The sequence below is a fragment of the Thermobia domestica genome, chromosome 3 (assembly GCF_964235325.1).
Source record: "Thermobia domestica chromosome 3, izTheDome1.hap1.1, whole genome shotgun sequence".
Lineage (NCBI taxonomy): Eukaryota > Metazoa > Arthropoda > Insecta > Zygentoma > Lepismatidae > Thermobia > Thermobia domestica.
The window spans coordinates 40,650,396-40,663,834 of NC_137456.1; the positions used below are offsets into that span (position 1 = coordinate 40,650,396).

At 37.0% G+C, this 13,439-nt stretch overlaps 1 protein-coding gene across 1 annotated transcript in view; it reads left to right on the forward strand.

Annotated features, from left to right (window-relative positions):
• elg1 (enhanced level of genomic instability 1) overlaps positions 1-13,439 on the forward strand; it is a 72,412-nt gene that overhangs the window by 8,790 nt on the left and 50,183 nt on the right. Inside the window, exons 2-4 of the mRNA XM_081750705.1 lie at positions 1,136-3,096; positions 4,611-4,851; positions 7,471-7,655. Coding sequence (XP_081606831.1) covers positions 1,146-3,096; positions 4,611-4,851; positions 7,471-7,655 — 2,377 coding nt within the window. The 5' untranslated portion in view covers positions 1,136-1,145. The remainder of the gene's footprint in view (positions 1-1,135; positions 3,097-4,610; positions 4,852-7,470; positions 7,656-13,439) is intronic.

The following is a 13,439-nucleotide window of genomic DNA, read 5'->3' on the forward strand; positions in this document are numbered from 1 at the left end:
TACGAATTAACATTTGCAGCTATAGCTGTAGCCATTGAGTAGTGATAATCTTAAGTATTCATCATTCTATCCTAAAGCTTAAAATTTTAATTCATATGCCATTAAGTTTATAATTTACGTGCAAATAGCTGCATTACTGATACTCTAATTACCGGTATCACAATTAACCTATATAAACGACGTAATATTTTAAGCACAATTGTCTTATATCATTATTATACAAATTATGTGATTGCTTTCCCTACATTATTGTAAATTCCATTGTATACTCAGAGAACATAACATAAATACGTTTGTTATTGTTGTAACATTTTGATAGTCTACTTATAAAAAGTCACTAATATGTATATTGATCAAGTAAATTATAATAAGATCAACTCACAAAAATATTCATCTCAACAACAATAATATTCAAAATATGCTATTTAAAATTTTATTAAGCCATTTTGAGAGTATCGTTGTTCCTACTACGAGGAACTGCCCTCTTTAAGTACACAAGTTTGCTAAAGTAGTGTACAGCTTCGAACACTAGGTGTTGTCATTTCTGGAAATAAGCGTACTTCGAATGCGCACTTGTATCTTTTGGACACGACCAATGATATTCATATTTTCCTATTGTTCTGTTTAGTAGTTCTAAAAGTACAGTTTACATGATTCTAGATATGCCTGCGATTGAAAAAATCGAACATTTTGAAGAGATCTTGCCGAGAGGAAAGGTTTAATCAGATTCAAAATAGCGTTCTGAGACAGGAAGCGGGGACCTTAATTATTATTATTTTGTTGATCTTGAAGGGGCGCGGTGGCTCAGTGCTAGAGCGTTCACCTCCGGTGCTTTGGGTCCCTGGTTCGATTCCAGCTCGCGCCGTGTAGGCTTTGTGGTGGACAAACACCGTGCTTGTGGGTTTTCTCGTGCCTCTCCCATTTCCTCCCACTTTCTTCATTCCACCATTTCATTCATTTCTCCTCATCACCTTCTCCTTTATCTAATTGGCATAATCGTGGAACGTAAAACTCAAAGATTTCATTTCATTTTATGTTGATCTTGAGTACCTTGTTACGGGTTGAAAGCATTTAACATGTAATTATCCATAGCAATTAAATCAATTCCTCATTTGTATTTTTTTTTCTTTTGCAGGGGGTTGAAAATGAAGGACATTACACACTATTTTCAGTTACATTCGAAAGTTGAGACAGCAATACCAGTCAAACGTGATTTATTAGATTATTTTAAGAGTGATAGGAAGTTACAGATTCCGTTGAATGAATCAAAAGCAAATAGTTCTAAATCAGGGAATAAGTTGAGTTTGAATAATCGTACGGCAAGCGTAGAGTCAACAGAGAAAAGCAGTGATGGTGATTCGAAAAGCTTATCAACAAGAGAAAAGTCAGCGTCCCCATCGGAGAGAAAGCAGAAGAAGGGTGCGAAAAGTGTAAGTAAGAAGAAGGTGGTCACAGAAGATGATGAAGAAACGGAACTACAAGAAATTGAAAAGGATGACGACGTACAAGGAATCAATGATGAAATTACCTCAAAAGATTCGGATGACAATTTACCTGATAGTCAGAAGGAGAATAAAAGCTCGCGGAAAACGAAGCGGACTCAGCTTTCCAAGAAGCGTTCATTATCTCTGAAAAGCTCCAAAATGAAAACTGAAATAGTGAATGGTGCCGACAGTAGTAAGACAGATGAGGGAATAGAGACGCTGGATGGTGATAATCAAAAAGAAGACAAAACTCCTGATAAATCGTCACGTACTCCGTCCTCTAAGAAACGATCACTGTCACTTAGTTCTAAGAAAAAAGTAGAGAGCAGTAAAACCAAATCTGAAATAGCAAACTGTGATGATAAAGCAATCGAAAGCCAAAAAGAAAATAGGAAGTCCATTAAGAAACGATCTCTCTCACTGAAGGCTTCTAACAAAAGAAAGATTGGTGTTAATAAGACAGATAAAGCGCTTGAAGATTTGAATGATAATTGCATTGATGGTGAAAGCAGAGAAAAAGCATTAAAAGAAACACAGCAAAATGATTGCTATGAGAAACAAGGAGAAATTGATAGGAAACCAAAAGAATCTATTGTCAACGGAATTGAGGACAAATCAGATTCCTCCCCTAGCCGAGATCAAGAAAGTAAACTTGCTAGCAAGGAATCTATATTGCCTTCCACACCAAAGACCAAAATTAGCTCACTTAGCTCTCCAAATGCAGCAACGAAAACCAATGCTTTCAAGCTTCTAATGGCTGGCCGCAAACCACAAACATCGCCTTCTCCTGTAGTGAATAGTAAAAGTAAACGCAGTGACGGAAATGAAGATACTTCTTTGAGCGACGAATTCAGTCCTCAAAAGCAGCTTCACCGTAAAAAGAAGGTTAAAGCGAAGAAAATTGTTTCTGAAGGTAGTGATGATGATGCCGGAAAACCGGAAGGGAAGAAGTCCGTGAAACCGCGAAAACGAAAGGAGAAAAAGCAAGTTGAATCGAGTACGAGAAGTGATGATGATTCTGACTTCCAGGAATCAGAGAAAGTGAGTCATAAATCAAGACGAAAAGTTGTGGCAGAGAGTGATGGTGACCAAAGTGATGCAATTCAGAATGCAACAGTTCAGTCCTCCTCAGATGTTACACCTGATTCCAAAAAGCGGAACAGTCTTTTCAGTTATTTCAACAAAGTGGACAAAAGTGAAGCTTTATCGAGCTTAGGAAAAGTGGAAGTGAAGGCTCTCGTTCATACACCTCCAAAGTCTTCGCCAAAGAAACGTAAACGTGCCTCGAGTATTGAAGGGGACTCATCTAGTAAAGAAGAGAAGATAAAGTGCAAGAGAAAAGCAAAACGAAAACTTGTTGATGAGGACAAGATTGAACTTATATCGAGGGAAGACATGTCAACACCTGAAAAGAAAAATATGGTTGTCTCTAATACGGAGACAACTAGTGAAGTACAAACTTCTGATGCTGAAGTGGAGAAGAGTGTTTTTAAAACACCAACTGTTCCTAAGCGACGAGTGCTACAGGGATCCAGAAATTCTTCCTGCCAAATGTGGCAGCTTAGGGTTAAGCTAAGGATGGCATCAGAGGATGAAAAAGAATCAGATAAAGGTAAGTATATCATTTTCTACTTAAAATTCACACATTTTAAATCAAATTATTAAAAAGATAGCGAAAACACAAATTCGTTGATTCTTTCTGTAAATGTTCTTGATCAGTAATTATTATTTAATTTTTACACAAATTTATAGTGAAGTGTATAAGTTACATGAAAAAAAGAAGAAGCAGAGCCTAAGAGAGAGACTGTAGGTGCATGTATCTGGAATTTCTTGCGCGTATTGCATAGCTGAATAGTCCATATGCAGCGTTATCAAGGAATTTAGATGATTTTGATAGGGAGGGGATAACGTGTCAGAAGAAAACTTAGCCCGATAGGTAGAAACTGATTTTATTTTCGAATTCAGCTCGCGTCGACTTAGCTTAGAACACTGTTCACATTCTTAGTGATAAAAGTGCTTACATTTTATTGTGTTGGAACATGCTGCGTCATCCTGTTTCATAGTACCTAATATATCTTTCACTTTTCTCACTGAGTGGTGCTACATGATGATAAGCATGTTAAAAGTTTTCTTCCTTTGGTTTGAGGTAAGCTAGTTCTGTTCTTTGTGAAATATCTAGGACTCAAAACTACATCAGCTAAGAACAAAAAGAACGTTTTTCTAATTCAAGATAGGATATGTAACTCGAAAAATGTCAACGAGCGGCCCTGGGTTCGATTCCCGGTGGGGACTCCGTCGTAAAAGTGTAAAAGCTGTTTTAGCCTGAGTGAATTTTTCCTGGGTTTTCTTCATTCAAACCAGGCAAATGCCGGGATGGTACCTAACATACTGTGCCCAGGCCCCTTTCTTCCCTTTCCTAGGATGGTGATAGCCGAGGGATGTCATCCCTCATACATGAAGCGCTAACATGGCTATATATGACGAAAACTCAGAAGTTTAATCCTAATCGGAAAATGCTAGATGACCGCGGTGATTCAGTGGTAGGAGGCTCATCTTTGATGCGTCGGGTTCCTGGTTCAATCCCAGCTCATGCCATGTGAACTTTGTGGTAAGCAAACACCGTATTCGTAGGTTTTCTCGGGGTTCTCCCACTTCATTCTATCATTTCTTTCATTTCCATCATTGCCGTCTCCCTTAACCTCTGTGCTAAACCTAGAATATTAAACCAGTAATTACATTTCATTTCGTGTAGTGTTAAAATTTGAGCTGCATGTTTTTTTTTTTTTTTTTTTTTTTTTTTTCCTTTTTTGGGGAGCCTTTCAATTCCATAATCACAGTCCAAATTCGTGTATTTTAAAAACAAACAGGTTATCGTGCGCATGATATCCTGTAATTAAAACGTACTAAATGTAAAACGAAAACGATATAGTAGAAGGCTCAGAAAAAGACCAGTTTGACTTATTTCGTCTCGCGCAATGAATACAGGGCTTCGCAGAATTTACTTAGAAATTACTTGCTACTGAATAACGAAATTTTACGTAATTCAAGAAGTATGCATTTACGATCAGAACAAGATTTAGGTTGTCTTAAGACAGACATTGCAAAGTATTATATTTATAATTTCAGAGCTTAGCCAAGAGTTGTCAAAGTCAGATGATGTTGAAAGTACCACTAAAAAATCGGACGAAGTTTCCTTCGACGAAGACATTAGTGATAAATCTTCTGAGAATAGTTTTGTAAGCAGTGAAGGAAGGACAGAGACGGATTCAACAACTGAAAAAGATATCGACGAGAAACCAGTGGAAGAAGCAAACAGCGAGAAGGACACAGGGAGAGGAGTTACTGTGAAGGGGAGATACATTTTGAGGTACAGTGTTGGCTGCAGGTTATCCGTTGTGTATATCTGTGTGTAGATTTATGGCATTTTAAGTAGGTTAAACTGACTAAAATATTAAAGTAAAACTTCACGCAGACGCAATACGTGAAGGACTACGACCGACCAGATGCAGCATGTTTAACTGGATGGTGAGTGGTTAGTGCTTCAGCTCCCTAACGCCATAATTTCTGTCGTTTTAGACCAGAACTCATTGCTTTTAATTCAAGTAGATCCTTGGTTTGCTACACAACGTTCTTTCAGAGTTGTTTCTCCTGGTTAATGCATACATTAAAATTCTCGAAACCGCTCTATTATACGCGCACACACTTCCAAATTATGTTTTGTGTAAGTATGGTTAGTATGTGGAACGGCTATATCTGTTATTGCGTCTGTTTATGGATAGGTATTAGAGCAAGAAACGGTAAGAGCGGGAAATATTTTTTTTTGGTACGAACTGAGTGACTGAAGGATATATTCTCTATTCAAGCCGGAAGTGGGGACCGTGATGGTTCATTGACCTCTGATGTAATGGTTCCATGGTACAGTCCGCATAAAAAAAAATCTGCAACATGAGCATTGTGAAACGACGAAGTCTTTTGCTCCGAAATAAGTGTGCAGGGGAGGATGCCGAGATTTTTCCTGGCGTGATTCGTGCCATTTAGACATTATGTTGATTCCCTGCGCTGTTAGGTGTATTTTACAATAAACTTACATGCTCATGTTGCAGGTTTTTTGCTGCGGACTGTACAATCCCAGCTATCACCATGTTTTGCGATGAAAAGACCGTGTCCTTGGTTTCCTCGGGATTTTTTCCATTTCTTTCCGCTTTTTTCATTCTAGCACTTCTTTCATGATCATCATCACCGTCTCCTTTAACCTCTGTACATAATCGTGGGATGTTAAAAATTAAAGACAAGCGAAAGTGGTAGAAATGAGCCATTTCGTATTTCAACGTTGAATCACCGTAGAGCAAAATCGGTAAATTAAATAGATTGTATGGTTTTTATTATATGGTTTCATTGTTGCAAGAATAGGTTCTATCTCCACTGTTATCTGTATTAAATCCATTACCACGTCTGGTTTCAATATTTATCTCCGTAGAGCAAAATCAGTAGGAGAGAGCAGAATACTTTTTTTTTTTTTTTTTTTTGTGGATTCAGCATCCCAAAAATACTTCTTTTCTCTTTGTCTCTACATTCAAACCGGAAAGAAGTCTGAAATCTACCATTTCCGGTTTCAACACTGAACACCGTAAAACAAAAACTGTAGGAGTTAAAACGGGAGCGGTTTTATTTTTATATGGAATCAGCGTCTCAAGAATAAGTTCTATCCAACTTTCATCCCAGGCTAAGTAAGTTTAAGTTGGACAACATCGTGTTGGTGGGTTTTCTCGGGATACTCCCACTTTATAATTCTAGCAATTCTTCTGTTATTATTCACTTGCCTTAATCATCGTCTATCTCAATCAAAAGAACATAATCGTGGGACTTTAAACAAATATTTGTCATTTCCAGCTTCCATCCCTCTATTGAAAGCGAAAGTGATAGATCTGCTATTTCTGATTTCGATATAAGCCTCGTAGTTTGGAAGTCGATTCTAGCTTCCAATGTGAAACAATACCCATTAGTTTTCTTTTTAAATAAAGTGGTCGATTACACTGATGGGAAACTGATATCGTGTGCCTGGTTTGATCTAAATTATATAAATTTGTGGTGAGTATATTTTCCTTTTTTTTTCGGCGCTTATTATTATTATTATTATTATTATTATTATTATTATTATTATTATATCTACTAATGAGCAGCAAATCTGCTTTGATTCTTTGGTACTTTGTCCTTTTTTTGCATCTTATTTTCATGGAAGTAATCTTCCATTGTTTCACTACGGAAGAAATAATATCTCAAATGTATTACTTACCAGAATATTGTGGGAATATAATCATACACATTGAAACGAGGGTTCCTCAGATAGGTAGGTGAAATATAGGAAGAAAAGAAAGCAAAATTAAAGAGCAGCTGTGATGTCCAGGTGGCATCTCATGTTTGAATGTACAGTCACGTCATTCATATTAATTTTCAGAGCTGTAATATTATTAATTTGCACCCTTAAAATTTCCTATATGAGGCTCGTTTCGAGAATTGGAGCATATACACTTTTATATGATTAAAATCAGTACCTAAGATTAGAAAGAGATGTCTTCAGTACGCAGTTTCAGGCTTTCTGTTATAAGGTACAATGTTTGAGCTAATGAGGTTAACACAGTTTAAAACTTTTTGATGAGATAGTATTAAAAGATGTTACGTAAATATTCAATACCTTTCTTCTTCTTCTTCTTCTTCTTCTTCTTATTATTATTATTATTATTATTATTATTATTATTATTATTATTATTATTATTATTATTATTATTATTATTATTTAGCTTATTATTTACTGCTTGCGTGACTTACTATATTGCATGCAGAAATAAATGCCTTAACACTGTATTTGAATATTTTAACGATAAATAAATTTATTTATACGAAGTATTTTCGAATCTTTTGACTAAGTTGTAATGAACGTTATAAATATTTTACAGTACTGGTTAAATGTATTGTGTTTTCCTCGCAGAGGCGCAGTTCGGAGATGTACTGAGGTGAAGTCTATTCAACAGAAGGTGGCCAGTGTAGTCCTTAAAAAAGCAAAGCATATTAAAAAAACAAAGCTAAAACTTAAGGCGAAGGGGAAGTTGAAAATAGCTGCTTCGAAGATACTGGAAAATGAGAAGAAACGTATGAAGCCCCAGGATGGACAAGGTAATGTACATTTTACAATATATCAGCAGAATGTCCAATCTTCGCACACGAAGAATAAGATTTATAGATTATATTTGAAAGATACACGAAATTTTTCTGGTTCCAAAATAGTTATAGATGCTAGTTTGATTTAAGTTAGGTACATTTTCATACAATCGCTTTTAAATAATTTTTCCTTTAATGTCTTCTCGCAGTTTCGAAACTAGCCAGGTCGGTATATCGCATAGGATATTCATATTCTGTACGCTAAATATATAGTATACAAATTTCATGGCAATATGCGGAGTGCTTCATAAGAAGTTGGTAGGCTAATGATAGTTAAAAATCTAATCAGTCGGAGTAGAAATAATATAAACTCTGTGCTACACAGTTAGGATATATAGAGAATATTCATACACATTTCAACATCTTAGAACAAGAAAACATTTGACTACTCTTTACATGGTTTTAGGTGTTTCAAAGAATCCCGTCTTATCCAGGGTGCCCACTCAACCGTGAATAAGCCATGGGTTTTTGTATACCGGGGAAAAAAAACGAAGTAAACCATGAATTTTGTTATCAAATCTTGAAAATTTTCAAATTAATAGAGAAAATTTATGAAAAGAAGAAAATAAAAGTAGTTTTGAGTCGCAGAGCTGTACTTTGAAATTATTTGAAATTTGAAAAGCTGAAGCAGAGGGAGGGGAGAGGCGTGTATTCAGTTCCACACTGAGCAGTTTTTTATTGTTCTGTGGTCAGTAGAGTTTTTTTTAATTATTTATTTATTCACCTGCAAGAAGTATCTTCCCAGGGAATAACGAATATAACAATTACACTTCACTGCAGCAAAAAGTACTCAGTCGATCGAGCTGAAATATAGTACTTACATAGATGTATGTTAAGAGGTGCCAGGTCTAAAGAACGTTACTCAATATAGGAAGGAGGGGGTTAAAAATCGCAAAAAAAAAACTGTTATATATAATTTATATATTATATATAAATGTATATATGCGTGTGTATTTAAGCATAATTGGGACGCCTGGAGCAAATTCCCAAACTTAGTATACATTGACTTACAATGTGGAAACAGATACATTGGGATAAGACACCCCTAGCACTCCTACGGCAAGGGAAGAGGATAATACTAATAAAAACTATATTAGAGTCGAATCAATAGGTCTCGAAATTGCTGAGATGAATAGCGACATTCCCAATGCCGTACTGCGGGCAGGACAACTCGAGCACCTATAGGGCGATTCGGAGGAGATGACGATGTAAAAATAGAGCTTTCATTGTTGCTGAAATGAATAGTGACACTTTCCATACTGTTTAAGCTCATCTTCAACTGCCCATTGACGTGGGATGCGGAGTGAAAAATGAAATGTTCAAAATGACCGACAATAATATCGAATCTATAGTCAGGGTTCCCACTCGTCCTGAAAAACCTGGAAATGTCCTTGAATTGATTTTGTCCTGGAAATGTCCTTGAAAATGCATTTCTGTCCTTGAAATTTACAGAGATACTGAATGTCAGATTTCCATAATTAGAATGAAGATTTTAATTGATAGCTATTTTTGTTTGCTATTCCCATTTTTATGCTGAATAATATTTTGACATGATGCTACATGCATGGGTGATTGGTTGTTGGCTGGGAGAACTTCTCTCTTCTTTCATCCGCTAGTCTGTCACCCCATTCTTGGATGCTGTTTTCACTAGCACTATCTTCCAGAAACTGTGCTTTGTACCAATAGCAATCCTCCATAGATTGGTGTAACATTTCCCATAAAGACCTTCCTTCAATTAACATCACCAAAGGAATGCTGCATCCTGCCTTATCCTGCCTTCCATGCAAGGCAGCGCTATATAGCAGAGCTGTAGAAAATAAGAACTGGTGAAAGAGAAAGTCAAGAGGAAAGAGATAAGTGAAAATGTACAGCAGCTGCAGAGAGAGAGAGAGAGAGAGAGAGAGAGAGAGAGAAAATGATGGAAACAAGTGAAGCTCTGAAGACTGAAGCAAAGCAAACCAGCCTGCACTTGAAGCAAAACAGAAGTCTTGCTTTACTTTATTGACAAAGTCAAATGCTATCCGTTGAGCTGCTTCGCTAAAGAAGAAAGAGATTGTTACACAACTCCTTACTCAGTTGAAAAACTTGTAGTATAATTCCTTTTTTTTTTTTCCACGCAATGAAAATGCCATGTACGAAAAGTAGATTGTGTTATTTGTAAATTTGTTCGGTGCACAATTACAATGTCATGTAGAAAGAATGAAAATACATGTGCTAGATATGAGTGGATCTGGTGGTTATAAGGGAAGTAGGAAGGCGACCAAAAAAAAAAAAAAATTAAAAAAAAGCAGCAGATTACGCTTCGCTTTGAAGCGTAATCATTGTGTACCTGCAATACTGTACTTGCATTAATATTCACTGCATAAGCTACTGTACTTTTCATTTCACTGTTGAGAGTTTTGTATCTACAATTGCAATCCTGTTATACCTTCCTGTGTGGAAGTTCTGGAAAATTGATGATTTGTACTGGAAACGTTCTGGAAATTTTGGGGGGAAAGAGAATGGGATTCCTGATAGTTTTCCGGGTTGCTTAGCTGATTGGTAACAGTCCAGTTTGCATTTAAGCCCAAGTTTAAGTAAGAATTAGCATGGCAGCTGGTTTAGGTTGACTTACCGAACTATACTGGTCCTCGACTTCCTAATAACTCTATAGCGATCACTCCAATAACTAAAATGTGGAGCAGAAAAGGTAAAACTTCTATCGACGACAAATACTGACCACTGTTTGTTACGACATTTTCCCTTTTTCTTTGACTGTTCACTCATCTCAAGGGAAGACTTGTCGAAAGTTGTCATTGATCTCGATGACAAAGGTATGTGTTTCGAAATATCGTGTTTTGCTTTGTCTCGTACCCGAAAGGATGGGCACGGTGGCTTAATAGCAGACCGATTACCTCTAATGCGTGAGCTCCCTGTTTCGATCTCCGACAAAGTATGTGATGGACAACATCTGTTCATGGATTGGTTTTCTCGCGGTACTCCCGTTTCCTCCTACTTTCTCATTCCACCACTTTTTCCATCATGATTCACTGCGTTAATCATTGTTTCCCTTAGCCTAAAGGGCATATCGTGGCACGGTAAACTGAAAGATTTCGTTTGTCCGAGCTGGTAAGCTTGAAGACATTCCAACTAATGTTTCTTTTATAAAAAGATTTCATTCAGATATTCCAAAATGTCCAAATGTCGCGAATTAGTGCCGTAACAAATTTCTTCGTGATCTAGTGCAGGAGGATTCTTGTTTTCCTCACCCCCAATCAGATTTATTTTGAAGATGTGACAGTCGAAGCTTGAAGCACGATAGACACTACTCTTATCATCCATGTAACAACGGACCGCCTTGAACTGATTTGTATACAGACTATGATACTCTGATCAGTTCTTCATACCCTTCTCTCCTTTGGGCCCTTTGCTACAGTGAGGACATTCGATCGCAGAGGTGTAACAACCAGGGTGGATTGATTTAAATCAGTCTGATTTAAATCACGATTTTAATCAAGATTTAAATCACTTGATTTTTTAAATAAAAATCGTTGATTTAAATCAAATTCCGAAATGAATTAATTTAAAGTGAAAGTAAGTAAAATCCCGTTTCTCTTCTGTTATTTCGATTATGGAAGATAATAATCATAATACAATGAGACTCAAATGTATGTAAGCACAGTATGAAAACTAGTATCATAGTAGTAAGGGCCTGACTATAGGAAAATTTGGACTTTGACCCCGACCTTTGTGACGTCATAGGTCAAAGGTCAATGACCTTGGCCCGGGGTCAATGACCTAGGGGTACCTAGGACCACCCCCTCTAAATTTTGGCAGGGGTACCTTGGCCCACCCCCTAAATTTTGGCAGGGGTACATAGGACCACCCCCCTTAAATTTCGGAAATTGCCAAATTTAAAAATTGGGTGTGGTAGCCTAGGACCATAGTATGTACCTCTATCAGTATTGGGTGTCTATGTCGTTCCCTTTTATGGGTAAAAAATTGCCAAAAATTTAAATTTCGGGGGTTTTTGACCTAATTTATCCCCTTTGATGAGGTATTATTACCCTATATAGTTATATGGGCGTATACAGGGGTCCATTACCTTTCATAACATATGGGTATATTAATGCACCCCTTGAAAAATTTGGGAGGGGGTACGTTGGCCCACCCCTTAAATTTTGGAAATTGCCCAATTTAAACATTTGGTATTATAGTACCGGACCCTAATATGTATCATGATAAATTTGGGGTGGTCCACCTCATTCCCTTCTAGGGGTACCAAATTGCCAAAATATAAACGTAAGCAATACGTTGTACCACGTGTTTGATTTTCGACCTAATTTATCCCCTTTGATGAGGTGTTATTATCCTATATAGTTATATGGTCATGTATAGGGGTCCATTACCTTTCATAAGACATGGGTATATTAATGCACCCCTTTAAATTTTTGGTAGGGGTACCTTGGCCCACCCCTTCATTTTTAGAAATTGCCCAATTTAAACATTTGGTGTTATAGTATAGGACGCTAATATGGATCACTATAAATTTGGGTGGTCCACCTCGTCCCCTTTTAGGGGTACAAAATTGCCAAAAATATAAACGTAAGCAATACGTTATACCACGTGTTTGGTTTTCGGCCTAATTTATCTCCTTGGATGAGGTCCTATTACCTTATATAGTTATATGGGCGTATACAAGGGTCCATTCCCTTTCATAAGACATAGGTATATTAATGCACCCCTTGAAAAATTTGGGAGGGGTACCGTGGCCCACCCCTTAAATTTTGGAAATTGCCAAATCTAAAAATTGGGTGTGGTAGCCTAGGACCATAGTATGTACCTCTATCAGTATTGGGGGTCTATGTCGTTCCCTTTCATGTGTAAAAAAATTGCCAAAAATTCAAATTTCGGGGGTTTTTGACCTAATTTATCCCCTTTGATGAGGTGTTATTACCTTATATGGTTATATGGGCGTATACACGGGTCCATTCCCTTTCATAACATATGGGTATATTAATGCACCCCTTGAAAAATTTGGGAGGGGTACCTTGGCCCACCCCTTAAATTTTGGAAATTGCCCATTTTCAACATTGGGTATTATAGTACAGGACTCTAATATGTATCATGATAAATTTGGGTGCTCCACCTCGCTTCCTTCTAGGGGTACAAAATTGCCAAAATATAAACGTAAGCAATACGTTATATCACGTGTTTGGTTTTTGGTCGATTTTATCCCCTTTGATGATGTGTTATTATTCTATATAGTTATATGGTCATGTATAGGGGTCCATTACCTTTCATAAGATATGGGTATATTTGTGCACTCCTTTAAAAATTTGGGAGGGGTACTTTGGCCCACCCCATTAAATTTTGGAAATTGCCCAATTTAAAACATTTGGTATTATAGTACCGGACCCTAACATGTATTATGATAAATTTGGGTGGTCCACCTCGTTCCCTTTTAGGGGTACAAATTGCCAAAATATAAACGTAAGCAATACGTTGTACCACGTGTTTGGTTTGACCTAAGTTATCCCCTTGGATGAGGTTCTATTACCTTATATGGTTATATGGTTATGCATAGGGGTCTATTCCCTATCATAAGACATAGGTACATTTGTGCACTCCTTTAAAAATTTGGGAGGGGTACTTTGGCCCACCCCTTTAATTTTGGAAATTGCCCCTTTTACATGTTTGGTATTATAGTATAGAACCCTAATATATATTATTATAAATTTGGGTGGTTCACCACGTTTC